A 27,851-nucleotide genomic window follows, 5' to 3' on the forward strand; every position below is an offset into this window, starting at 1 on the left:
ATGTTCTTGTCTCCTTAAGGTCTGTGTGTTGAGAAGAGGGCCTTCTACCGCCTCATTTCCGGACTTCATGCCAGCATCAACATCCATCTCAGTGCAAGATATCTGCTGCAAGGTAAAGATCCTATAAGTTGTGTATGATCGCATTGTACCAGATCCTTTCCTGGTGGAATATTATGCTGATTTATAATTGCTCTTTTTGACGTTCTTGTTCAGACACGTGGATGAATAAAATCTGGGGTCACAATATCACAGAATTTCAGATCCGCTTTGATGCTGCTCAGACCCAGAACGAAGGCCCGAGAAGACTGAAAAACCTATATTTTATCTATTTAATTGGAGCTTCGAGCAATTTCCAAGGTGCTGCCCTTCTTCGAGCGGCAATCTTATTTACTGTATACAGGAAACAAAACGCAGGACCTGCAGACCAAGAACCTTCTTCTGGATATCTCTGCGGGACACCAGGTATGGCTGCCGCCGCGCTCCGGGGCTTTCTAATGATATATATTGTGTTGTCACATCCATTAATGACACTTTCCCATTTATTGTAGAGATTTTCCTCTGCACTTTGATGAAAACTCCCTGTTTGCTGGAGATAAGAAGCAAGCCGACAGATTAAAGGTAACTGAGCAGCGAGCTTATCAGATGGCGACCTGTGCAAGTGACCGGGCTGCCGCCGGTATGATCACACGAATGCGGTCCTGTGCATGTGCTGTAAATGCACCTGCAGATCCTGTCACTCCATTCATTGCACAAACCACAGGCTGCATGAATCCGGACCTAGCTGCACAATTGCACACGTATTTTACTCTGGAAAGTCTCAGTATTATCAGTACAAAAAATAATTAAGGATCTGGACCTTAGGGAGAGACCACACTGCTGCCATCCGTGGACTTGTGTGGGTAAATTTTGATTTGCGACATGGATCAAAAATGCACCGATCACCAGGTGGTTTTTTTTTGTGTTTTGTTTTTTTATCTTTGGACACAAGGTGAACAGCACCATTAATTTTTAAAGGACGTGTGCATGAAAAATATGGCTAACATGTGTATGTGAAAAAAGCTGATGCCTAAATTATCACTAAATGGATTGTCTATTCTAAGACTTTTGTAGTGCTTTAAATGACCTATGTAAGCATTGCTACCCTATGGAGACCCCTGCGCTCCAGTGTCACCTCCTCACCTTTACCTGTGATGTGCTATATGTTGTCCGTTTTCTCTCTTGCAGGAGGACTTCCGACAACACTTCCGGAACATCTCTAGGATAATGGACTGTGTCGGCTGCTTTAAATGTCGACTATGGGGGAAGCTGCAGGTGGGTGGTCTGATATAAGGTGCTATGTTTTGGAGTGTGTGTGTGTGTGTGTGTGTGTATCTTCCCTGTTTTGGGGGTTTATATTATTATTTATTATTATAGACCCATTTTTCTTTGTCGCTCCATTGGGAGACCCAGACAATTGGGTGTATAGCTTCTGCCTCCGGAGGCCACACAAAGTATTACACTTTAAAAAGTGTAACCCCTCCCCTCTGCCTATACACCCTCCCGTGCATCACGGGCTCCTCAGTTTTATGCTTTGTGTGGAAGGAGGCACACATGCACTCATGCTCCCATTTTAGTCAGCAGCAGCTGCTGATTGTATCGGATGGAAGAAAAGAGGGCCCCCCACAGGGCCCCCGCATGCTCCTTCTCACCCCACTACGTCGGCAGTGCTGTTAAGGTTGTGGTACCCATTGCGGGTACAGAGGCTGGAGCCACATGCCGTTTTCCTTCACCATCCCTTAGAGGCTCTGGGAGAAGTGGGATCCTGACCGCTCATACATTCACTGGGACCGGGCTCCCTCCGCAGCCCCTGTGGGAATCTGCCGGACAGGAGTCTATGTATCCTCAGGGACAGGGCCCTGCATCTAAAGGTACTCTGTGTCCCCATGGGGACTGTGCATGGAGCGCTTGTTTCACAGACGCTGCAGCAGCTGCTGGTTTGTGAAGACCGGGACTTCCGCGCCGACCGAGCCTGTTTGTCGGCCGCGGTATTAAATTTAGTCCCCGCTTCATTGCGGCCTAGTACCATAACTCCCGCCCCCCGGGCCTGCCAGTCAGGGGTAAGGGCGGGACGGTCGACCTGACGTCGGCAGTGAGGGCTGGAGCATACTTTAGGTTTCCTCCCCCCCCTCACTGATCACTGTGGGGGCCCCAGATTCCCGCACTTTACTAGTCGCCGCCCACGGCTCCCCTCCTCCCCTGAGAGCTCCGGCAGCCATTTTTACACACATTCTGCCGGTGGAGGATTTCAGGAACGAGCTCTGCAGCTCTGGGAGACCTAAGGCAGGGAATCTGGTGGACACACACTCCGCTTTGAGCGGTCGGTAAGCCACACCGGTCACCCGGTGCTGGTCCCCCTAGGGTGCCGGAGTATATATATTTGTATATTTCTTTGTCGCTCCATTGGGAGACCCAGACAATTGGGTGTATAGCTTCTGCCTCCGGAGGCCACACAAAGTATTACAATTTAAAAAGTGTAACCCCTCCCCTCTGCCCTATACACCCTCCCGTGCATCACGGGCTCCTCAGTTTTATGCTTTGTGTGGAAGGAGGCACACATCCACTCAAGCTCCCATTTTAGTCAGCAGCAGCTGCTGATTGTATCGGATGGAAGAAAAGAGGGCCCTAACAGGGCCCCCGGCATGCTCCCTTCTCACCCCACTAAGTCGGCGGTGCTGTTAAGGTTGAGGTACCCATTGCGGGTACAAAGGCTGGAGCCACATGCCGTTTTTCCTTCCCCATCCCTTAGAGGCTCTGGGAGAAGTGGGATCCTAACCGGTCACCATTCACTGGGACCGGGCTCCCTCCGCAGCCCCTGGGGGAATCTGACGGACAGGAGACTGAGTATCATCAGGGACAGGCCCTGCATCTATAAGGTACTCTGTGTCCCCTTGGGGACGGTGCATGGAGCGCCTGTGTTACAGACGCTGCAGCGGCTGCTGTTTTTTTGTGACGACCGGGACTACCGCGCCGACCGCGCCTGTTTGCCGGCCGCGTTATTAAATTTAGTCCCCGGCTTCTGCGGCCTAGTACCATAACTCCCGCCCCCGGGCCTGCCAGTCAGGGGTAAGGGCGGGACGGTCGACTGGACGTCGGCAGTGAGGGCTGGAGCATACTTAGGTGTTCTCCTCCCCCCTCACTGAGCACTGTGGGGCACCAGATTCCCGCACTTTATTAGTCACGCCCACGGCTCCCTCCTCCCCTGAGAACGCTGGCAGCCATATTTACAATCACTTCTGCCGGTGGAGGATTTCAGAACGAGCTCTACAGCTCTGGGAGGCCCAGGCAGGGAATCTGGTGGACACACTCTCCGCTTTGGGCGGTCGGTAAGCCACACCGGTTACCCGGTGCTGGCCCCCCTTGGGTGCCGAAGTGTATATATATATATATTTGTATACATTTTCTCTGTTCGGCCGCATTGTTTTGCTTTTGGCTATATACCCTCAGTGATCACTCTCAGAGGAGACTACAGCATGTCGTCCGCAAAGAGCAAGGGTGCCAAGGCACAGGCTTATTTTGCAACCTGTACCTCTTGTGCGGCTATGTTACCTGCAGGTTCCACCTACCCTCACTGTGTGCAATGCTCGGCCCCTGTGGCACTCACTCAGCCGGAGCCTCGGGCACTGGTGGGACCCTCGGCTCAGGTAGAACCGCCGGGTTCCACTGTCCAGGTGACAGGGACAGAGTTTGCAGTTTTGGCTGAGAAACTCTGAGTCGCTTTCACAATCCATGGCTCAGTCTATGGACAGATGGTCTGCTAAGATACTAGAAGCCTTGCAGTCCAGATCGGTAACACAGGCCCAGGGCACTGTGAGTTCATCGCCCCCAGGCCCCTCTCTGTCGGTGCAGCAGAGTGCTCCTGGGGTGACACCTAGGTCCCACGGGGAGGACTCCGACACGGACCGCAGTCCCAGACCGGCTAAGCGGGCTCGCTGGGAACCTTCCCCGGCTTCATCACGCTGTTCGGGGTCGCAGCTTGAGGACTCTCTGGAGGATGAGGCGGAGGTCGCAGCTCAGGGCTCTGACCCTGACGTTGCTCTCAATCTTGATACACCTGAAGGGGACGCCATAGTAAATGACCTTATAGCGTCCATCAACCAGGTGCTAGATCTTTCTCCCCCAACTCCACCTATAGAGGAGTCGGCTTCACAGCAGGAGAAACACCAGTTTAGGTTTCCCAAACGTACACGGAGTGCGTTTTTCGATCACTCTAATTTCAGAGATGCTGTCCAGAAGCACAGAGCATTTCCGGACAAGCGCTTTACTAAGCGCCTTAATGACACACGTTACCTTTTCCCCCCTGACGTAGTTAAGGGTTGGGCTCAATGTCCCAAGGTGGATCCTCCAGTCTCTAGACTGGCGGCTAGATCCGTAGTATCAGTGGCAGATGGTTCATCGCTCAAGGATGCCACTGACAGGCAAATAGAGCTCCTGATGAAATCCATCTATGAAGCCATAGGCGCGTCTTTTGCTCCGGCCTTTGCAGCCGTGTGGGCACTCCAAGCTATCTCAGCTTGTCTGTCTGAGATTAATGCAGTCACACGTACCTCTGCTCCGCAAGTTGTGTCTTTGACTTCTCAGGCATCGGCCTTTTCGTCCTACGCCATGAACGCCATCCTGGACTCAGCGAGCCGTACAGCAGTAGCGTCCGCCAATTCGGTGGCAGTCCGCAGGGCCATGTGGCTACGTGAATGGAAGGCAGACTCTGCTTCCAAGAAGTTCTTAACCGGTTTGCCATTTTCTGGCGACCGTTTGTTTGGCGAGCAATTGGATGAAATTATTAAACAATCCAAGGGAAAGGACTCGTCCTTACCCCAGTCCAAACCAAACAGACCTCAGCAACGAAAAATTCAATCGAGGTTTCGGTCCTTTCGGCCCTCAGCCAGGTCCCAATCTTCCTCCAAAGACCGCCGGAGGAACCGCCTCCAAGGCGGCCTCCTCATGACTTTCGGCCTCCCCAAACCGCATCCTCGGTCGGTGGCAGGCTCTCCCGCTTTTGCGACGCCTGGTGGCCACATGTCCAAGACCGATGGGTGAGAGACATTCTGTCGCACGGTTACAGGATAGAGCTCAGCTCTCGTCCTCCGACTCGTTTCTTCAGAACATCTCCGCCCCCCCGAGCGAGCCGATGCACTTTTTCAGGCGGTGAACACTCTGAAGGCAGAAGGAGTTGTGATTCCCGTTCCCATTCAAGAACGTGGTCGCGGTTTTTACTCCAACTTGTTCGTGGTGCCAAAAAAGGACGGATCATTCCGCCCCGTTCTGGACCTCAAACTGCTCAACAGACACGTGAGAACCAGACTGTTCCGGATGGAATCTCTCCGTTCTGTCATCGCCTCGATGTCCCAAGGAGACTTCCTAGCCTCAATCGACATCAGGGATGCTTATCTCCATGTGCCGATTGCACCAGAGCATCAACGCTTCCTGCGTTTCGCCATCAGGGACGAACACCTTCAGTTTGTGGCACTGCCTTTCGGCCTGGCGACAGCCCCACGGGTCTTCACCAAGATCATGGCATCCGTGGTGGCGGTCCTACACTCTCAGGGCCACTCGGTGATCCCTTACTTAGACGATCTCCTAGTCAAGGCACCCTCCCGGGTGGCATGTCAACACAGCCTGACCATTGCTCTGGAGACTCTCCAGAGGTTCGGGTGGATCATCAATTTCCCAAAGTCAAAATTGACACCGAACCAATCACTGACTTACCTCGGGATGGAGTTTCATACTCTCTCAGCGATAGTGAAGCTTCCGCTGGACAAACAGCGTTCGCTGCAGACAGGGGTGCACGCTCTCCTTCGGGCCCAGTCACACCCCTTGAGGCGCCTCATGCACTTCCTAGGGAAGATGGTGGCAGCAATGGAGGCAGTTCCCTTTGCGCAGTTTCATCTGCGTCCACTTCAATGGGACATTCTCCGCAAATGGGACAGGAGGTCGACGTCCCTAGACAGGAACGTCTCTCTTTCACTGGCAGCCAAAACCTCTCTTCAGTGGTGGCTTCTTCCCACTTCCTTGTCGAAGGGAAAATCATTCCTGCCCCCATCCTGGGCTGTGGTCACGACGGACGCGAGTCTGTCAGGGAGGGGAGCGGTCTTCCTCCACCACAGGGCTCAGGGAACCTGGACTCCGACAGAGTCCTCCCTTCAGATCAATGTTCTGGAGATAAGGGCAGTGTATCTAGCCCTAAAGGCGTTCCATCGGTGGCTGGGAGGGCAGACAGATCCGCATACAGTCGGACAACGCCACGGCGGTCGCGTACATCAACCACCAGGGCGGCACACGCAGTCGTCAGGCCTTCCAAGAAGTTCGGCGGATTCTGCTGTGGGCGGAAGCCACAGCCTCCACCATCTCCGCAGTTCACATCCCGGGCGTAGAAAACTGGGAAGCAGACTTTCTCAGTCGCCAGGGCATGGACGCAGGGGAATGGTCTCTTCACCCGGACGTGTTTCAAGAGATCTGTTGCCGCTGGGGAACGCCGGACGTCGACCTCATGGCGTCTCGGCACAACAATTGGCTCCTAGCGTCCTCAGGGTTATCTCAAGATGTCATTGCCACTGTGAGACAAGCCAGGAAACCAACGTCCGCCAAGATCTATCACAGGGCTTGGAGGATCTTCTTATCCTGGTGCTCTGATCAGGGTTTTTCTCCCTGGCCGTTTGCCTTACCCACTTTTCTTTCTTTCCTTCAATCCGGAATGGATAAGGGTTTGTCTCTCGGCTCTCTCAAGGGACAAGTATCGGCGCCTTCCGTGTTTTTTCAAAAGCGTCTAGCCAGGCTTCCGCAGGTCCGCACGTTCCTGCAGGGAGTTTGCCACATAGTCCCTCCTTACAAGCGTCCGCTGGAACCCTGGGATCTTAACAGGGTGCTAACGGCTCTTCAGAAACCACCTTTCGAGCCGATGCGGGATGTCTCTCTATCACGCCTTTCGCAGAAGGTGGCCTTCCTAGTGGCAGTCACATCACTTCGGAGAGTGTCTGAGCTAGCAGCGCTGTCAGGCAAAGCCCCCTTCCTGGTGTTTCACCAGGATAAGGTGGTTCTGCGTCCGGTCCCGGAATTTCTCCCTAAGGTGGTATCCCCTTTTCATCTCAATCAGGATATCTCCTTACCTTCCTTTTGCCCTCATCCAGTTCACCAATGTGAAAAGGATTTGCACTTGTTAGATCTCGTGAGAGCACTCCGGCTCTACATTTCTCGCACGGCGCCCCTGCGCCGTTCGGATGCGCTCTTTGTCCTTGTCGCTGGCCAGCGTAAGGGGTCGCAGGCTTCCAAGTCAACCTTGGCTCGGTGGATCAAGGAACCGATTCTTGAAGCCTACCGTTCTTCTGGGCTTCCGATTCCTTCAGGGCTGAAGGCCCATTCTACCAGAGCCGTGGGTGCATCCTGGGCATTGCGGCACCAGGCTACGGCTCAGCAGGTGTGTCAGGCGGCTACCTGGTCGAGTCTGCACACTTTCACGAAACACTATCAGGTGCATGCCTATGCTTCGGCAGATGCCAGTCTAGGTAGGCGAGTCCTTCAGGCGGCGGTCGCCCACCTGTAAGAGGGGGCCGTTTTTCGGCTCTTTTTATCGAGGTATTCTTTTACCCACCCAGGGACTGCTTTTGGACGTCCCAATTGTCTGGGTCTCCCAATGGAGCGACAAAGAAGAAGGGAATTTTGTTTACTTACCGTAAATTCCTTTTCTTCTAGCTCCTATTGGGAGACCCAGCTCCCGCCCCTGTTCCCTTCGGGCTGGTTGTTCTTTTGTGTACACATGTTGTTCATGTTGAATTGTTCTTTTGGTTCATGGTTTCAGTTCTCCGAACATCCTTCGGATTGAATTTACCTTAGACCAATTTATAAGTTTCCTCCTTCCTGCTTTTGCGCCAAAACTGAGGAGCCCGTGATGCACGGGAGGATGTATAGGCAGAGGGGAGGGGTTACACTTTTTAAAGTGTAATACTTTGTGTGGCCTCCGGAGGCAGAAGCTATACACCCAATTGTCTGGGTCTCCCAATAGGAGCTAGAAGAAAAGGAATTTACGGTAAGTAAACAAAATTCCCTTCATTTTCTCTGTTCGGCCGGGTTGTTTACTTTTGGCTATATACCCTCAGTGATCACTCTCCTAGGAGACAACAGCATGTCGTCCACAAGGAGCAAGGGCTCTAAGGCAAAGGGTTTTTTTGCAACCTGTACCTCTTGTTGGGCTATGTTACCTGCGGGTTCCACCTACCCTCACTGTGAGCAATGCTCGACCCCTGTTGCACTTGCTCAGCCGGAGCCTCGGTCACTAGTGGGCCCCCTCGGCTCAGGCAGACCCTCCTGCTTCCACTGTCCAGGCGGCAGGGACAGAGTTTGCAGTTTTTGGTGAGAAACTCTGAGTCGCTTTCACAATCCATGGCTCAGTCTATGGACAAATGGTCTGCCAAGCTACTAGAAGCCTTGCAGTCCAGACCGGTCCTTACACAGGCCCCGGGCACTGTTGGATCATCGCCTCCAGGCCCCTCTCGGTCTGCGCCGCAGAGTGCTCCTGGGGTGGCCCCTAGGTCTCACGTGGAGGACTCCTGCACGGACCACAGTCCCAGACCGGCTAAGCGGGCTCGCTGGGAATCTTCCCCGACTTCCTCACGCTGCTCGGGATCTCAGCTTGAGGACTCTCTGGAGGACGAGGCGGACGTCGCAGCTCAGGGCTCTGACCCTGACGTTGCCCTCAATCTTGATACACCTGAGGGGGACGCCTTAGTAAATGATCTTATATCGTCCATTAACCAGGTGCTAGATCTTTCTCCCCCACCTCCACCTATAGAGGAGTCGGCTTCGCAGCAGGAGAAACACCAGTTTCGGTTTCCCAAACGTACACGGAGTGCGTTTTTCGATCACTCTAATTTCAGAGATGCTGTCCAGAAGCACAGAGCATTTCCGGACAAGCGCTTTACTAAGCGCCTTACTGACACACGTTACCCCTTCCCCTCTGACGTAGTTAAGGGTTGGGCTCAATGTCCCAAGGTGGATCCTCCAGTCTCTAGACTGGCGGCTAGATCTGTAGTATCAGTTGCAGATGGCTCAAGGATGCCACTGACAGGCAGATAGAGCTCCTGGTGAAATCCATCTATGAAGCCACAGGCGCGTCTTTTGCCCCGGCCTTTGCAGCCGTGTGGGCACTCCAAGCTATCTCAGCTTGTCTGTCTGAGATTAATGCGGTCACACGTACCTCTGCTCCGCAAGTTGCGTCCTTGACTTCTCAGGCGTCGGCTTTTTCGTCCTACGCCATGAACGCCGTCCTGGACTCTGCTAGCCGTACAGCGGTAGCATCCGCTAATTCGGTGGCAGTCCGCAGGGCCATGTGGCTACGCGAATGGAAGGCAGACTCTGCTTCCAAGAAGTTCTTAACCGGTTTGCCGTTTTCTGGCGACCGATTGTTTGGCGAACGATTGGATGAAATTATTATGGAATCCAAGGGAAAGGACTCGTCCTTACCCCAGTCCAAACCGAAGAGACCTCAGCAACGGAAAATACAACCGAGGTTTCGGTCCTTTCGGCCCTCAGCCAAGTCCCAATCCTCCTCGTCCAACAGGCCGGAGAAGGGCCAGAGGAACTCCTATGCGTGGCGGTCCAAGTCACGCCCCCAAAAACCCGCCGGAGGCACTGCCTCCAAGGCGGCCTCCTCATGACTTTCGGCCTCCCCGAACCGCATCCTCGGTCGGTGGCAGGCTCTCCCGCTTTTGCGACGCCTGGTGGCCACATGTCCAAGACCGATGGGTGAGAGACATTCTGTCTCACGGTTACAGGATAGAGTTCAGCTCTCGTCCTCCGACTCGTTTCTTCAGAACATCTCCGCCCCCATCTCGGGCCGGCGCACTTTTTCAGGCTGTGGGCGTTCTGAAGACAGAAGGAGTTGTGATCCCTGTTCCCCCTCAGGAACATGGTCACGTCTTCTACTCCAACTTGTTCGTGGTGCCAAAGAAGGACGGATCATTCCGTCCCGTTCTGGACCTCAAACTGCTCAACAGGCATGTGAGCACCAGAAGGTTTCGGATGGAATCTCTCCGCTCGGTCATCGCTTCGATGTCACAAGGAGACTTCCTAGCATCAATCGACATCAAGGATGCTTATCTCCATGTGCCGATCGCACCCGAACATCAACGCTTCCTGCGTTTCGCCATCGGGGACGAACACCTTCAGTTCGTGGCACTGCCTTTCGGCCTGGCGACAGCCGCACGGGTCTTCACCAAGGTCATGGCATCCGTTGTGGCGGTCCTACACTCTCAGGGACACTCGGTGATCCCTTACTTAGACGATCTCCTAGTCAGGGCACCCTCCCGGGTGGCGTGTCAACACAGCCTGACCGTCGCTCTGGCGACTCTCCAGCAGTTCGGGTGGCTCATCAACTTCCCAAAGTCCAAGTTGACACCGACCCAATCACTGACTTACCTCGGGATGGAGTTTCATACTCTCTCAGCGATAGTCAAGCTACCGCTGGACAAACAGCTTTCGCTGCAGACAGGGGTGCAATCTCTTCTTCGGGGTCAGTCACACCCCTTGAGGCGCCTCATGCACTTCCTGGGGAAGATGGTGGCAGCAATGGAGGCAGTGCCCTTCGCGCAGTTCCATCTGCGCCCACTCCAATGGGACATTCTCCGCAAATGGGACAGGAGGTCGGCTTCCCTCGACAGGAACGTCTCTCTTTCCCTTGCAACCAAGACGTCACTTCAGTGGTGGCTCCTTCCCAACTCTCTGTCGCAGGGAAAATCCTTCCTACCCCCAACCTGGGCTGTGGTCACGACGGACGCGAGCCTGTCAGGGTGGGGAGCGGTTTTTCTCCACCACAGGGCTCAGGGAACCTGGACTCCGATAGTCTTCCCTTCAGATCAATGTTCTGGAGATAAGGGCAGTGTATCTAGCCCTAAAGGCGTTCCATCGGTGGCTGGAGGGCAGGCAGATCCGCATACAGTCGGACAACGCCACGGCGGTCGCGTACATCAACCACCAGGGCGGCACGCGCAGCCGTCAAGCCTTCCAGGAAGTCCGACGGATTCTGCTGTGGGCGGAAGCCACAGCCTCCACCATCTCCGCAGTTCACATCCCGGGCGTAGAAAACTGGGAAGCAGATTTTCTCAGTCGTCAGGGCATGGATGCGGGGGAATGGTCTCTTCACCCAGACGTGTTTCGAGAGATCTGTCGCCGCTGGGGAACGCCGGACGTCGATCTCATGGCGTCACGGCACAACAACAAGGTCCCGGCCTTCATGGCACGGTCTCAAGATCACAGAGCTCTGGCAGCGGACGCGTTAGTTCAGGATTGGTCGCAGTTTCGACTCCCTTAGGTGTTTCCTCCTCTGGCGATGTTGCCCAGAGTGTTACGCAAGATCAGATCCGACTGTCGTCGCGCCATTCTCGTCGCTCCAGATTGGCCGAGGCGGTCGTGGTACCCGGATCTGTGGCATCTCACGGTGGGTCAGCCGTGGGCGCTTCCAGACCGCACAGACCTGCTATCACAAGGGCCGTTTTTCCATCTGAATTCTGCGGCCCTCAACCTGACTGTGTGGCCATTGAGTCCTGGCTCCTAGCGTCGTCTGGTTTATCTCAATTACCTCACTCCGAAGAGTGTCGGAGCTTGCAGCGCTGTCATGCAAATCCCCTTTCCTGGTTTTTCACCAGGATAAGGTGGTTCTGCGTCCTGTCCCGAAGTTTCTCCCTAAGGTGGTATCTCCTTTTCTTCTCAATCAGGATATCTCCTTACCGTCATTTTGCCCTCATCCAGTTCACCAGTGTGAAAAGGATTTGCACTCCTTAGATCTAGTGAGAGCACTCCGGTACTACATGTCTCGCACGGCGCCCCTGCGTCGTTCAGATGCGCTCTTTGTCCTTGTCGCTGGCCAGCGTAAGGGTTCGCAGGCTTCCAAGTCAACCTTGGCTCGGTGGATCAAGGAACCGATTCTTGAAGCCTACCGTTCTTCGGAGCTTCCTCTTCCTTCGGGCCTGAAAGCCCATTCTACCAGAGCCGTGGGTGCGTCCTGGGCATTGCGACACCGGGCTACGGCTCAGCAGGTGTGTCAGGCAGCTACCTGGTCTAGTCTGCACACCTTCACAAAACACTATCAAGTGCATACCTATGCTTCGGCAGACGCCAGTCTAGGTAGGCGAGTTCTTCAGGCGGCGGTTGCCCACCTGTAAGAGGAGGGTCGTTTTTCGGCTCTTTTATTGAGGTATTCTTTTACCCACCCAGGGACTGCTTTTGGACGTCCCAATTGTCTGGGTCTCCCAATGGAGCGACAAAGAAGGGAATTTTGTTTACTTACCGTAAATTCCTTTTCTTCTAGCTCCTATTGGGAGACCCAGCACCCGCCCCTGTGCCCTTCGGGCTGTTGTTCTTTTGTGTACACATGTTGTTCATGTTGAATTGTTCTTTTGGTTATGGTTTCAGTTCTCCGAACATCCTTCGGATTGAATTTACCCCAGACCAATTTATAAGTTTCCTCCTTCCTGCTTTTGCACCAAAACTGAGGAGCCCGTGATGCACGGGAGGGTGTATAGCAGAGGGGAGGGGTTACACTTTTCAGTGTAATACTTTGTGTGGCCTCCGGAGGAAGAAGCTATACACCCAATTGTCTGGGTCTCCCAATAGGAGCTAGAAGAAAAGGAATTTACGGTAAGTAAACAAAATTCCCTTCATTCCATGGCGCTTTACCTAATAAATAATAAAGTGCAATAATCATGGACACAATAGAAGGCACAGACTGGTACAGGAGGAGAGCGGACCCTGCCTGCGAGGACTCGGTGTATAGGGGATGAGTGTATCTATATAGTGTACATTTCTTATAAGTCTAGAATTTAATGTATAAATGACTGAGCAGTCTTGTATCTCGGTCAGGTGAACCCAGTTAGTCAATCTCCCGACATCCTTGGCTACCGCAGGGCAGGTTTCTGGTCCAATATCCCCTTGTCTAGACTGGCCAGATGAACCCGCGTCACCTCTTACCCATCTTAGTAAGAGGTGACGTGGGTTCATCTGGCCAGCGCTTGCGCAGAACGGTGGAGGCAGAGGGGAAAGCGCGGGCACGCGATTATGGGCGGGTACTTGCTGATGACAATCACAGCGCCGCCCATAATCTCACGCCTGCGAAACATGTCACCAGCGGTCACACTGTGCACAGTGCTCAGTCCCGCGAGAGTGGCACAGCGCATGCGCGAGACCTCTGGAGCACTGGGCGGCGTCCTCAGGTAAGAAATTGTGAAATTGAGCAATGGGGGACGGCGTAAAGCGGCAGGAGGCAGAATAACGGACACCAGACAGCCCGCCCCGTGTACAAATAAGATTTGCATACAAAAAGGTACCACTTTATGAAGTGTTTATTTTGGTTTAAAAGGGGGCGCAATAACAATAGGAACCTTGCTAGAATGCAGCCCAGGAGCTGCAGAGGGGGAATCTTTTAGGTTTAGTGCAAATTTTCTGCTGACAGGTTCCCTTTAAACAAAGGAACTGGTGGCAGTCTACCCAGTAACCAGAAATAAATCACCCGTACCGAGTGATCAGTTCTGGCTCCCATTCAGGGTCTTGGGAGAGAGGGGTGGCCCTAAGGTTAGCGTGCACCGGACTCCACCATTTCCCTGGTCCCTGTGACTGTTCTGGGTCACTCAGCCGCCTTCCGCATTGGCGCCCCTCTACCTTGATCAGGTGGTGCGGCTATTGAGAGGATTCTGCCTGAAAAGGGGGTGTCTGTTGAACCCCAAGAATAAGGGTAAGTCACATATATCAGGTTGTTGCTCTGGAGTCGTGCACAGATGGATCTGTTGGCAGATGCGGCCCCCACCTTTGTCACTGACCTCCTCCAGTCTCCGTTCCGTCCTCTCCTATCGTCCCTCCAGCAGCGCTGCGGTCAGGTTATGGTTCACTAATCATTTCCATTTCCTTCCCACAGACTCAGGGCTTGGGTACAGCACTCAAAATCCTTTTCTCAGAAAAACAACTGAGGCGCATGCCTGAGACCGGACCTTGGTATGGATTCCACCTAAAGCGGCAGGAAATCGTGGCTCTTCTCAATGCGTTTGGCAGGTTGGTGCTCCACAGTGTCCAAGGGGAAACGTTAGTAAACGGTGTATGAGAGCTGTTGTATCGGCCCTGAATCTGGGGGAGAATCAAAGCCGATGGATAACATTCACTGATGGCAAGCAGAGATCCTAAAAATAAGACGGCTAATCACTAAGAAGCCTATTTATCAGCACTGGCACCGCTCATGGTGACGCTCTGCCAGTCTTGGGGGCTTTAATGAATTTCTCTCCTTTATCTGAGTGACGTTTGCTCCTGAAATGCTCCGTACATATAAAACTCCTCCTGCAAAAATAAATAAAACAATCTCTTGTACAGCAGCGCCACCCAAAAAAAAATGCTATGCCTCCTGGAAAGTAATGGAAAAAGTGTCCAAAAAGCCCAAAATGAGCGAAGGGCTAGACACACATTACCTTATATTATGTTACACCTCGTTCATTTATCTCACGGTTTTATTTTATGTACTGTATATACCCAAGTACAAGCAGAGCCCCTAATGTTACCGCAAAAAACTGAGAAAACCTATTGACTCCAGTATAAGCCTTGGATTCAAATTTAGAGAAGGAAGATTGGAAAAAATAATTTTTAATGTTAAAATAGGAGTTTATTTTATAATCCTAGTGCGTCTTATATTAGGTCCCCGGTGGGAGCGACGGTGGAGGTTGAGCAGCTCAGGAGGCTGGGTTGGCGATGCTGTGGGTTCGGAGGACAGGGGTGTCCACGGCTCAGGAGGGTCACAGGATGGAAGCTCGGCCATACTTCAGGCCTGGGGGTGTTGCGGGTCGGCGATACTGCGGCTCGGGTGTTGCAGCTGGCTGCAGGCTCCATTGAGCCCGGTGGCGGTAGATGCAATAGACTTTAAGAAAATGGCCACGGAGCCAGCGCATCCGCAGATCGAGGTCTTGGAGAGCCAAGATGTCAATCTGCGCACGTGCCGTTTTTGCGACCATTTCCTTGAGGTCTATCAATGCAACTGCTGGTGGGCGCACAGACGGCCACTGCCAGCCGGCAGGCTCAATGGCGTCCGCCATGACTCCGCTGAGCCCCCAATATCACAAGCCTCCTGAGCCGCGACACCTCCGAGCCAGAGTATTGCCCTCCTTCCACCCTGTGACTCCCGCCGTGCTGACCTGGTAAGCTTTATTCGGATCGTAAGATGCAACCCCTTTTTTTTTTTCCCCAGGGTTTTTTTTTTTTTGGGGGGGGGATGCATGTTATAATCCAGAAGTGGGGCCCTATAAGCAGAGGGGGGCTTTTTTCAGCATAAAAAATGTGCTGAAAAAGTCAGCGTATATACGGTGCATTGATCTCCTTTTATTTTTTTTCCCTTTTTCTGCAGGATTTCTACAAGTATAAAGGAATTGGAAAACTTTAAAAGACTCCTCCAGAACGTGTGACGAGAAAGGGACGAGGATTCGGGAGGACAGAACTTTTTTGCACTATTGAGGCCCCTACATGTTTGACAATAACTCTTGGTCAAAGTCTGAGAATTTTTACAGTCTCGCTGTGAACACTGGTCCTTGAGGGACCTTCCTGTGTATATTGTAAAATAAAAGCTTCAGATTTTCTATTCCGCGTGACTTTCAGCGGCACTTCTACTCCTCCTGATAAAGCGCTAATCGCTTTTTTTTTTTTTTTTAAAAAAAAAGGTCGGGATAGGTTTTTCTATCCTAAGATGTTGCGCCCCGTATACTTTGCCCTTCTTGTCTGCACCCAATATTTTATATATTGGTCCTAAATTCTGCTGCTTAGTGATACATTAGGGGGCAAAAAATAACAAATACCCCTGAAAAAAAACTACCCATGTATTTTAATAGCGGTAGTGATTATCCTTCTCTATCCGATCCAATGCAACCAACTGGTAAAATACAGAGCCGCCCTATTAAATGCAATTGTAGATGTAAGTACTTGTTGTTTTTTTTTTTTTTTATTTTTTTTGTGAATCTGTTCTCCCAGTGGAGGTTTAGGGAGAGATTGAAGGTGTTGTACATATTACTGGTAACTCAGGGACCACTAACAGTTCAGATTCTTCTTGTTCTTCTTCAGTTTCCGTGCAGTCTAAAAGGAAGAGAGAAAGAAAAGTATATACCGTATATATCTATCCGCATGATTTTGCAATGTCTCGCTTACCAAGCATAGGATTGTGCTAATGCTGTCATCTGGTGGAAAATCGCTGAAACTGCATTCCTAAAGTGCTTTTGTTTATATGCACTAGATGGCAGTAGAACTTGAAACCAAACTTAAAAAAAATAATTCCTATTAGTGTCTGCATGTAACTGTCTTGTTTCCTTTTTTAGTTTTCAACCGCCACCCCATCTTCCTTTCTTTTTTTTTTTATCCATTCCATTTGTTTTTACGCTGGGCTTTCTATTAAGATCTCTGAACACATAATTATCTGTATATTATGCCATTTATTACTTGAATTTCTAGCAGTTAATACTTACCACTTTATCTGACGAACAAGCAATGAGAAACAGGGTAACGTTAGTGTAAATTCTCGTGGAGCTGAGACGCTGCAGATTGCCGTAGCCGCGTTGCGTATACAAAAAAAAAATGGAAATTGACCCTTTAGTGCAGATTTTTGATCAATCAAAGGTCAGTTCAAGCAGATTTCACCTTTTTGCATCAAAAACCTCTTGATCTGGTGCGGAAGGGTCCAACATGGACATACCATTTCACCTTTTGCAGTGCATTTCTACACCCAAAAGCTCCTAGTCTGGTGCGGAAAGGGAAAGTGGACATACCAGTGAGGTAAAGGGTATACATTAGGCTAATTACATATTTATTGTGATCACTAGGAAACTCATTGAGCTTTCTTTTTATTATATTATATATAGGATAAGGATGCAGGTAAGGGTACCGTCACACTTTAGCGACGCAGCAGCGATCCCACCAGCGAGCTGACCTGGTCAGGATCGCTGCTGCGTCGCTACATGGTCGCTGGTGAGCTGTTAAACAGGCAGATCTCACCAGTGACCAGCCCCCAGCCAGCAGCGACGTGTAAGCGACGCTGCGCTTGCAGGGAGCCGGCGTCTGGAAGCTGCAGACACTGGTAACTAAGGTAAACATCGGGTATGGTTACCCGATGTTTACCTTAGTTACCAGCGCACACCGCTTAGCGCTGGCTCCCTGCACTCGTAGCCACAGCACACATCGGGTTAATAAGCAAACCTTTGCTTATTTACCCGATGTGTCCTCCGGCTACGTGTGCAGGGAGCAGGAGCCGGTACCTTCAGCGTGAAAGCTACAGACGCTGGTAACTAAGGTAAATATCGGGTAACCACCTTGGTTACCCGATGTTTACCTTGGTTACAGCTTACCACAGGCTGTCAGACGCCGGCTCCTGCTCCCTTCACATTCAGGATTGTTGCTCTCTCGCTGTAACACACAGCGATGTGTGCTTATCAGCGGGAGAGCAACAATAAAAAAAACTGAACCAGCACTGTGTGTAACGAGCAGCGATCTCACAGCAGGGGCCAGATCACTGCTCAGTGTCACACACAGCGAGATCACTAATGAGGTCACAAAAAACGTGACTCAGCAGCGATCTCAGTAGCGATCTCGCTGTGTGTGAAGCACCCCTAAGGGCTCATATTAAGTGTCCGTTTGCAAAACTGATAGCAGACCAATGAGGGCTTGTAGTAAGCATCTGTTTGCAAAACTGATAGCAGATCAATGCAAGTTAATGTGGTTATAACACAGACTGATGCTCTGCATGTGATGCACTCACTATGTATCAGGCTCGCCCAATAGGCGCACAAAAAGCGATCACAGACAGGCTGCCATCCATATGTCATGTGTTTTTCACAAAGGCATTAGTCGATAAAATATATTTGACCTTTTATTAAATTGTTCATATCAAATACAGATGCCCTATGCATGTACAAAGCAGAAATATGGATGGCGTACAGATAAAAAAAATCATTAGTTTGACTATTTTTCATACATTAATGTAAATCCGGCCTTAGTTGCAGTCTTTAAACGTCTCATTTTTACGATGTGACCCCCAAAGACATTGAACTCTGCTGCATCTGTAGGGATGAGGTCTGGTGTGAATGAGTTTATGAATAAACTTTTTTTTTTTTTTTATAATCCTAAAATATTGGATTTTATTCATATTGTCGTCTGTTTTATGCTATAGTATATAAGATATTGTCCAATGTTCAAAATTATCTAGTAGTTTTTAGTTTTCGTCACTTTTTTCCATGTGAATAAAATCACTTATCGGAATAGCTTCACCCAATATTAAGCGTGTATAGGATATTCGCTCCCCACAAAGGCCAGACTAGGGGTAAACCCCATATTGGATTTCACCAGTAATCCTATAGAAAGTTTCTGGCCCTTTACAGTACCTTGTATGTTCATCTGTGGGCTTCGATCAGATTTGCCCCCATGCTTTATACTGCAGCACTAAGTGTCAGATGCCTTGGTCACTGGATTAGTTTTGTGCACTGAAATACTTCAGGAGTACACAATGCTAGAACAGTCCTTATCGTATAGCCATAGTCTGCACCCAGCTGTTGTAAAACTACAACTCCCAGCATGCATCGTATACATCCGAGTAAGATAGAAAGTTGAAAATTTGGCCAATCAATGATGTGCCTGATTCTACTTTGTAATTGCCTGTAGGCATTGAGCAATGATAGTCTGGTAGATAACAGGACTCTTCTAAAGGTCCAGTCACACTAAGCAACTTACCAGCGATCCCAACAACGATACAACCTGATAGGGATCGCTGGTAAGTTGCTAGGAGGTTGCTGGTGAGCTGTCACACTGCGACGCTCCAGCGATCCCACCAGCAACCTGACCTGGCAGGGATCGCTGGAGCGTGGCTACACGAGTTGCTGGTGAGCTCACCAGCAACCAGTGACCAGCCCCCAGTCTCCTAGTTACAGCACACATCAGGTTAATTAACCCGATGTGTGCTGCAGCTAAATGTGCACAGAGCAGGGAGCAGCGCACACTGAGCGCTGGCTCCTTGCTCTAGTTACAGCACACATCGGGTTAATTGCCTGATGTGTGCTGCAGCTATCTGTGCACAGAGCAGGAGCCGGCAGCACAGGCAGTGAGAGCGGAGGAGGCTGGTATCAAAGGTAAATATTGGGTAACCAAGGACAGGGCTTCTTGGTTACCCGATGTTTACATTAGTTACCAGCCTCAGCAGAAGCCGGCTCCTGCTGCCTGCACATTTAGTTGTTGCTGTCTCGCTGTCACACACAGCGATCTGTGCTTCACAGCAGGACAGCAACAACTAAAAAATGGCCCAGGACATTCAGCAACAACCAACGACCTCACAGCAGGGGCCAGGTTGTTGCTGGATGTCACACACAGCAACATCGCTAGCAACGTCACAAAAGTTGTTCGTTACCAGCGATGTTGCTAGCGATGTTGCTTAGTGTGACGGGGCCTTAAGACCATGAAGAGTCCAGCACCTTGAGGTGAGGGGGTTTCTAATTAAACAGCCATATAATGCTGCTCAGCCTCCATTGCTGTTCTGCGGGTACAGAGCGTCTGCAATACCGGGTGACACAACCATGTCCGGGCCATAGATTGTAAGCTCCTGCACCCAGAACAGATGGTGACACTTTCTACTTGTATGTGACATTTGTGTATTTATTAACCCCTTCCCGCTCCATCTGTACAGAACTGTTACAATGTCAGCACATTGAAATAAACTTCATGTTGATGACCAAATGTTTGCATCTTATTCTTTACAACTCGCGGAGATCATGTGATGTTCTTGGATTGTCACCTCCTATTTTCCCTGCACAGGGTCCGAGAAGGCTGTAGAAACGTGCGCTCGTGCTTCATACTCGGTTGCAACCTTTGGTGTAAAATCAATCCGTTTAATTTTAAAAGAACAAATGTATTTTGGCTTGTAGAGCCTGCATGTAATGTGCTGCATTGCATGCTGCATGATCCTGTTCAAATGTGTGGTCTGTGCATCGTACTCAGATGCAGCCTTTATTTCTACATTCATCAGTGTGATTTTAAAAGAAGATGGTTTTTATTAAGATACTGTATAGTTTGGTTCGTAGAGCCTGCATGTAATGTGCTGCAGTGCATGCTGCATGATGCTGTTCTGTCCTCCTGGGCCTATTTTAGCTTCTGTAAAAGTGATGACAAATATTGTAATCTGAGAATAAAATGACATATTTGATACTTGCGATCACTTTTACGGAAACTAAAATAAGCCCAAATGTTCTCTGAGAATAAAATAATGTACTATCAAATTAATGGAAAGCAAAAGTATCATCCAACTGAGGGCTGGATTACTAAGTGCCCTGAAGAGTGGGGAGAAAAACACTGGTGGATCAAATGTGCATGCATTTCATCACAGAAATTGATAGTGACTCCGTCTTGTCCTCCAGTTCCTGGGCGCACTCCTGCCGGGCTAGTGTTGTCAGTAAGTGGGAAGTGACCTCACAGCCCAGCATCCGTCAGCTCCTGGACGGCAGTGGAGGCACCATGTATGAGATCTGGGGGATCTCGAGGAGCAGTCATTGGCATCAATGCTTTCATCATTCAGGACCAGATGAAGCTGGAGTTTCGCTGCAGCAGTGTAAGGATTGGTGCTGATGGGGATTTCATACTGATGGTGACAGCAGGCGAGTTGCTGGTGACTATTAAAGTTTATGACCTTCTAAAGCCGGGGTGGGGAACTTTTGTCCTGCTGGAGGCCATTTGGAAATTCCTACCAACCATCGGGGGCTGCACAAATGTATCAATGTGCAAATGACCCTGCTATATCTGGTCAATTAACTCACCCCTACTGTGGTGACCGTGATGTTTGGTGAGTCTAATCATGTTTCTTCTCACAGCTGCATTTTCAAGTGTGTGTTGGGCTGGAGCACAGTCAACTGTGTGATAAGATTGGTAAATCATATACATCACATAAGACACTGTATATACATTGCTGGAGGCACATATATCACTGGAGAGATGGGGGCATATACATCACATGAGGGGTTGGGGACATGTATATGCCCCCAGCATCTACAATGTGATGTGCATTCCCCAGCATGTCCTGTGAGTTATACATCACAGGAGAGGATGGGGCACAGCCATCACTGGGGGGGGGAGGCAGAGAGCACTTGCAAAGCCCTGACATCAATAGGGGTGTCAGGAGGCACACAGCACTGAGTCTTGCACACAACTTGGGGAGAGGGGGGTGGTACACAAAGCATTGGATGGGGCACACAGCACTGGAGAACAGGTGCCAGACACACAGCATTGGAGGGCAGAGAGCTGGCACACACCGCTGGAAGCGCTAAACCCGCCCACAAGGTAAGTCCTGAGCACGCTGGCACTGGCCAACGGGAGAGCCCTTTGGTACCCACAAGCAGCGCATGTGGTGATGTAAAGGCCCAGCGGCCCACAAGACTGCAGCGGTAGCCCCAGCATTGCCGCCCCCAGGAATCTGCTTGGGGGGGCCACAGAATAGGTCATGGCGGGCCACATCTTTCCCACCCATGTGCTAAAAATCTTCCTCCCAAACCATCACTAACTCCACAGGACTGCTCCAGGCGGCTGATAGTGAAGACCAACTTCTCCAAGCTGGCTGCAGCATCTTCCATACATTGTGTGACTCTGATCACATCTGAGGGCCTGGATTTACTGACAATTCTCATGATTTTTGCTGAATATCAAGGCTCACACCACAGTATAAAAGAATTTATAAAAATCCAGTCTTATCTAGAATTTTTTTTTCTCATGTGTTAATCTTACTCAGCGGCCATTAATAGTTTACAGAATTGTAGTGTGTACATGCATATCGTCCATCACACTGGCTTCCAGGTTTGTTTGTTTTTTTTCTTGCACCAATTGAAATCAGATGAGATTTACCTAATGTCTAAGACAAATGCCAGCATGCTGCAATTTTGACAGATCAATAAAAATAAATTAAAAATCAGTCATCGGCACTGCCACACGTCTGCTTTATACACTTGTCTGAACGAGCCCTTAGTATGTAGAATACAGGCTGTGAGTGCAGGTCCCACCGCAGCAGCCCTCGGGTTTGGTGAATGGAGAACATTACCCCCTTACTGCACTGTGCCCACTGTACAGCTGGAGGATGTTACCCCCTTACTGCACTGTGCCCACTGTACAGCTGGAGGATGCTACCCCCTTACTGCACTGTGCCCACTGTACAGCTGGAGGATGCTACCCCCTTACTGCACTGTGCCCACTGTACAGCTGGAGGATGCTACCCCCTTACTGCACTGTGGCCACTGTACAGCTGGAGGATGCTACCCCCTTACTGCACTGTGCCCACTGTACAGCTGGAGGATGCTACCCCCTTACTGCACTGTGCCCACTGTACAGCTGGAGGATGCTACCCCCTTACTGCACTGTGCCCACTGTACAGCTGGAGGATGCTACCCCCTTACTACACTGTGCCCACTGTACAGCTGGAGGATGCTACCCCCTTACTGCACTGTGCCCACTGTACAGCTGGAGGATGCTACCCCCTTACTGCACTGTGCCCACTGTACAGCTGGAGGATGCTACCCCCTTACTACACTGTGCCCACTGTACAGCTGGAGGATGCTACCCCCTTACTGCACTGTGCCCACTTTACAGCTGGAGGATGTTACCCCCTTACTGCACTGTGCCCACTGTACAGCTGGAGGATGCTACCCCCTTACTGCACTGTGCCCACTGTACAGCTGGAGGATGCTACCCCCTTACTGCACTGTGCCCACTGTACAGCTGGAGGATGCTACCCCCTTACTGCACTGTGCCCACTGTACAGCTGGAGGATGCTACCCCCTTACTGCACTGTGCCCACTGTACAGATGGAGGAGGATGTTACCCCCTTACTGCACTGTGCAGATGGTGGAGGACAGTGTTCTTGGCTGTTAGCTTTTTCTTTGTCGCTCTATTGGGAGACCCAGACAATTGGGTGTATAGCTACTTCCTCCGGAGGCCACACAAAGTATTACACTTAAAAGTGTAAGGCCCCTCCCCTACTGCCTATACACCCCCCGTGGGATCACGGGCTCCTCAGTTTTCATGCTTTGTGCGAAGGAGGCACACATGCACGCATAGCTCCACTGTTTAGTCAGCAGCAGCTGCTGACTTTGTCGGATGGAAGAAAAGAGGGCCCATACTAGGGCCCCCAGCATGCTCCCTTCTCACCCCACTTTTGTCGGCGGTGTTTGTTAAGGTTGAGGTACCCATTGCGGGTACGGAGGCTGGATCCCACATGCTGCTTTCCTTCCCCATCCCCTTAGGGCTCTGGGTGAAGTGGGATCCTATCGGTCTCCAAGCACAGGAGACCGTGCTCCGTCCACAGCCCCTGGGAATCTGCTGGACATGGAGCTGAGTATCGTCAGGGACAGGGCCCTGCTACATTAAGGTACTCTGGGTCCCCGTACAGATCGCGCACACACACCAGCATTGCTGGGTGTGTTAGTGCGCCGGGGACGGCAGCGCGGCGCGCTGGTGCTTTACTCACTGCAGCTTTGCTGAGTGAGTTTCTGTATTAGGAACTGCCGCGCCGGCCGCGGCTGGCGGTTTTTTACACTGCGGCGCGGCTGGGACGTGTGGTGCGCCGGGGAACTTCCGCGCTGGCCGTGCTTATACGACGGCCGCGCTTATAAATCGAGTCCCCGGCTTTTGCGGCCTAGTTCCGTTTCGTTCCCGCCCCCAGGCCTGCCAGTCAGGGGAAGGGCGGGACGCTGGTCAGAACGTCAGCGCTGAGGGCTGGAGTCTGCTTAGCATACTCCAACCCTCCTCACTAGGCACAGTGGGACGCTAGTTTCCCGCACTTTGTCTGGGGCACGCCCACGGCCCGCCCCTCTTCACAGGACGCCGGCAGCCATTCCTGTTTGCAGTCTGAGTGGAGAGGGGACACGAGCTCTGGGAGACCCAGGCACGGGATTCTGGCGGTCACACACCCGCTTTTCAGCGGGCGGTAAGCAGCCCTCGAGGGCTCACCCCACTAGTGCCGCAGTGTTCATTTGTACTTTATGCTTGTATGCTATACATTGCATGGTACGGTCGCTATTCTTGGCTATATACCCTCCTAGATTGCTAGACAACAGCATGTCGTCCGCAAAAAGCAAAGGGGCCAAGACACAGGCTTTCTATGCTACTTGTACCGCATGTAAGGCTGTTCTACCGGCAGGTGCCACTGACCCCCATTGTGTGCAATGTTCGGCCCCTGTAGCACTTGCTCAGTCGGGGCCTCTGCTAGAGGTGGCCCAAGGAGAACCACCTGTGAACACTGTCCAGGTGACAGGGACGGAGTTTGCAGTTTTTGCTGATAAACTGTCGGTGACTATGTCTAAAATCCTTGAGACTTTGCAGTCCAGACCGGTAGCTCAGACCATGGGCACTGTTGATTCCAGGCTCCCTGGTTCCCCTCTTTTGGAACACATCCGTGCTCCGGGGGGGTCCCATGCATCCCGGTGTGATGGCTCTGACACGGACGACAGTCCCAGACAGCCTAAGCGAGCTCGCTATGAGCGACCCTCGACTTCATCTCACTGGTCAGGGTCTCAGCAGGAGGATTCTCTGTTTGATGAGACAGAGGTTGCTGATCAGGATTCTGATCCTGAGACCGCTCTCAATCTGGATACACCTGATGGGGACGCAATGGTGAATGATCTCATAGCGTCCATCAATAGAATGTTGGATATTTCTCCCCCAGCTCCTCCAGTGGAGGAGTCAGCTTCACAGCAGGAGAAATTCCATTTCAGGTATCCTAAGCGTAAATTGAGTACTTTTCTGGATCACTCTGACTTTAGAGAGTCAGTCCAGAAACACCACGCTTATCCAGATAAGCGTTTCTCCAAACGTCTTAAGGATACACGTTATCCCTTTCCCCCTGACGTGGTCAAAGGCTGGACCCAGTGTCCAAAGGTGGATCCCCCAATCTCCAGGCTTGCGGCTAGATCCATAGTTGCAGTGGAAGATGGGGCTTCACTTAAAGATGCCACTGACAGACAGATGGAGCTCTGGTTGAAATCCATCTATGAAGCTATCGGCGCGTCGTTTGCTCCAGCATTCGCAGCCGTATGGGCACTCCAAGCTATTTCAGCTGGTTTGGCGCAGATTGACACGGTCACACGTACATCTGCTCCGCAGGTGGCATCCTTAACCTCTCACATGTCTGCATTTGCGTCTTACGCGATTAATGCTGTCCTGGACTCTACGAGCCGTACGGCAGTGGCGTCCGCCAACTCCGTGGTTTTACGCAGAGCCTTGTGGTTAAGGGAATGGAAGGCAGATTCTGCTTCCAAGAAGTGCTTAACCAGTTTGCCTTTTTCTGGTGACAGACTGTTTGGTGAGAGATTGGATGAAATCATTAAACAGTCCAAAGGTAAGGATTCATCCTTACCTCAGCCCAGACCAAATAAACCACAACAGAGGAAGGGACAGTCGAGATTTCGGTCCTTTCGAGGCTCGGGCAGGTCCCAATTCTCCTCGTCCAAAAGGACTCAGAAGGATCAGAGGAGCTCAGATTCTTGGCGGGCCCAGTCACGCCCAAAGAAAGCAGCCGGAGGAACCGCTACCAAAGCGGCTTCCTCATGACTTTCGGCCTCCTCTCTCCGCATCCTCGGTCGGTGGCAGGCTTTCTCGCTTTGGCGACATTTGGCTGCCACATGTCAAGGACCGTTGGGTGAGAGACATTCTGTCTCACGGGTACAGGATAGAGTTCAGTTCTCGTCCTCCAACTCGATTCTTCAGAACTTCTCCGCCTCCCGACCGAGCCGATGCTCTTCTGCAGGCGGTGTGCTCTTTAAAGGCAGAAGGAGTGGTGATCCCTGTTCCTCTTCAGGAGCAAGGTCACGGTTTTTACTCCAACTTGTTTGTGGTGCCAAAAAAGGACGGATCTTTCCGTCCTGTTCTGGACCTAAAACTGCTCAACAAGCATGTGAAAACCAGGCGGTTCCGGATGGAATCCCTCCGCTCCGTCATCGCCTCAATGTCTCAAGGAGATTTCCTAGCATCAATAGACATCAAAGATGCTTATCTCCACGTGCCGATTGCTCCAGAACACCAGCGTTTTCTACGCTTCGTTATAGGAGACGAACACCTTCAGTTCGTAGCCCTGCCTTTCGGTCTGGCGACAGCCCCAAGGGTCTTCACCAAGGTCATGGCAGCAGTAGTAGCAGTCCTGCACTCTCAGGGTCACTCTGTGATCCCTTACTTGGACGATCTACTTGTCAAGGCACCCTCTCAAGAGGCATGCCAACACAGCCTGAACGTTGCGCTGGAGACTCTCCAGAGTTTCGGGTGGATCATCAACTTTTCAAAGTCAAATCTGACCCCAACCCAATCGATAACATACCTTGGCATGGAGTTTCATACTCTCTCAGCGATAGTGATGCTTCCGCTGGACAAACAGCGTTCACTACAGACAGGGGTGCAATCTCTCCTTCAGGGCTAGTCGCATCCCTTGAGACGCCTCATGCACTTCCTGGGGAAGATGGTAGCAGCAATGGAGGCAGTCCCTTTCGCGCAGTTTCATCTGCGTCCATTACAATGGGACATTCTCCGCCAATGGGACGGGAAGTCGAAGTCCCTGGACAGGAACGTCTCCCTTTCTCAGGCGGCCAAGGATTCTCTTCAGTGGTGGCTTCTTCCCACCTCATTGTCAATAGGAAAGTCTTTCCTACCCCCATCCTGGGCGGTGGTCACAACAGACGCGAGTCTATCAGGGTGGGGAGCAGTTTTTCTCCACCACAGGGCTCAAGGTACGTGGACTCAGCAAGAGTCCACCCTTCAGATCAATGTTCTGGAAATCAGAGCAGTGTATCTTGCCCTACAAGCCTTCCAGCAGTGGCTAGAAGGCAAGCAGATCCGAATTCAGTCGGACAACTCCACAGCGGTGGCATACATCAACCACCAAGGAGGGACACGCAGTCGGCAAGCCTTCCAGGAAGTCCGGCGGATTCTGACGTGGGTGGAAGACACGGCATCCACCATATCCGCAGTCCACATTCCGGGCGTAGAAAACTGGGAAGCGGACTTCCTCAGTCGCCAGGGTATGGACGCAGGGGAATGGTCTCTTCACCCGGACGTGTTTCAGGAAATTTGTCGCCGCTGGGGGATGCCGGACGTCGACCTAATGGCGTCCCGGCACAACAACAAGGTCCCGGCCTTCATGGCACGGTCTCACGATCTCAGAGCTCTGGCGGCGGACGCCTTAGTTCAAGATTGGTCGCAGTTCCGGCTGCCTTATGTGTTCCCACCTCTGGCGCTGTTGCCCAGAGTGCTACGCAACATCAGGTCCGACTGCCGCCGCGCCATCCTCGTCACTCCAGACTGGCCAAGGAGGTCGTGGTACCCAGATCTGTGGCATCTCATGGTAGGACAACCGTGGGCAATTCCAGATCGGCCAGACTTGCTGTCCCAAGGGCCGTTTTTCCATCAGAATTCTGCGGCCCTGAGCCTGACTGTGTGGCCATTGAGTCCTGGATCCTAGCGTCTTCAGGACTATCTCAAGAGGTCATTGCCACCATGAGACAGGCTAGGAAACTATCCTCTGCCAAGATCTACCACAGGACGTGGAAGATATTCTTAACTTGGTGCTCTGCTCAAGAAGTTTCTCCCTGGCCATTTGCTTTGCCTACCTTTCTTTCCTTCCTGCAATCCGGGTTGGAAAAAGGTCTGTCGCTCGGCTCCCTTAAGGGACAAGTCTCTGCGCTATCTGTATTTTTTCAGAAACGCCTAGCACGACTTCCTCAGGTACGCACGTTCCTGCAAGGGGTTTGTCATATCGTCCCTCCTTACAAGCGGCCGTTAGAGCCCTGGGATCTGAACAGGGTTCTAATTGCTCT

General features: G+C 51.5%; 1 protein-coding gene across 1 annotated transcript; it reads left to right on the top strand.

The window, feature by feature from the left end:
- Positions 1-18: 18 nt before the first annotated feature.
- On the top strand, positions 19-19,752 carry LOC142271936 (ERO1-like protein alpha; the record flags this gene model as incomplete). Its single annotated transcript, XM_075332488.1, is given in 8 exon segments — positions 19-112; positions 214-335; positions 337-447; positions 449-462; positions 549-618; positions 1,225-1,311; positions 13,931-14,064; positions 15,398-19,752. Coding segments are annotated over 8 exon segments (690 nt in total), but the record flags the coding sequence as incomplete, so codon positions are not given.
- Between the last annotated feature and the right edge of the window lie 8,099 nt (positions 19,753-27,851).

The sequence above is a fragment of the Anomaloglossus baeobatrachus genome, unplaced genomic scaffold (genome assembly GCF_048569485.1).
Source record: "Anomaloglossus baeobatrachus isolate aAnoBae1 unplaced genomic scaffold, aAnoBae1.hap1 Scaffold_3407, whole genome shotgun sequence".
Taxonomy (NCBI): Eukaryota; Metazoa; Chordata; class Amphibia; order Anura; family Aromobatidae; genus Anomaloglossus; species Anomaloglossus baeobatrachus.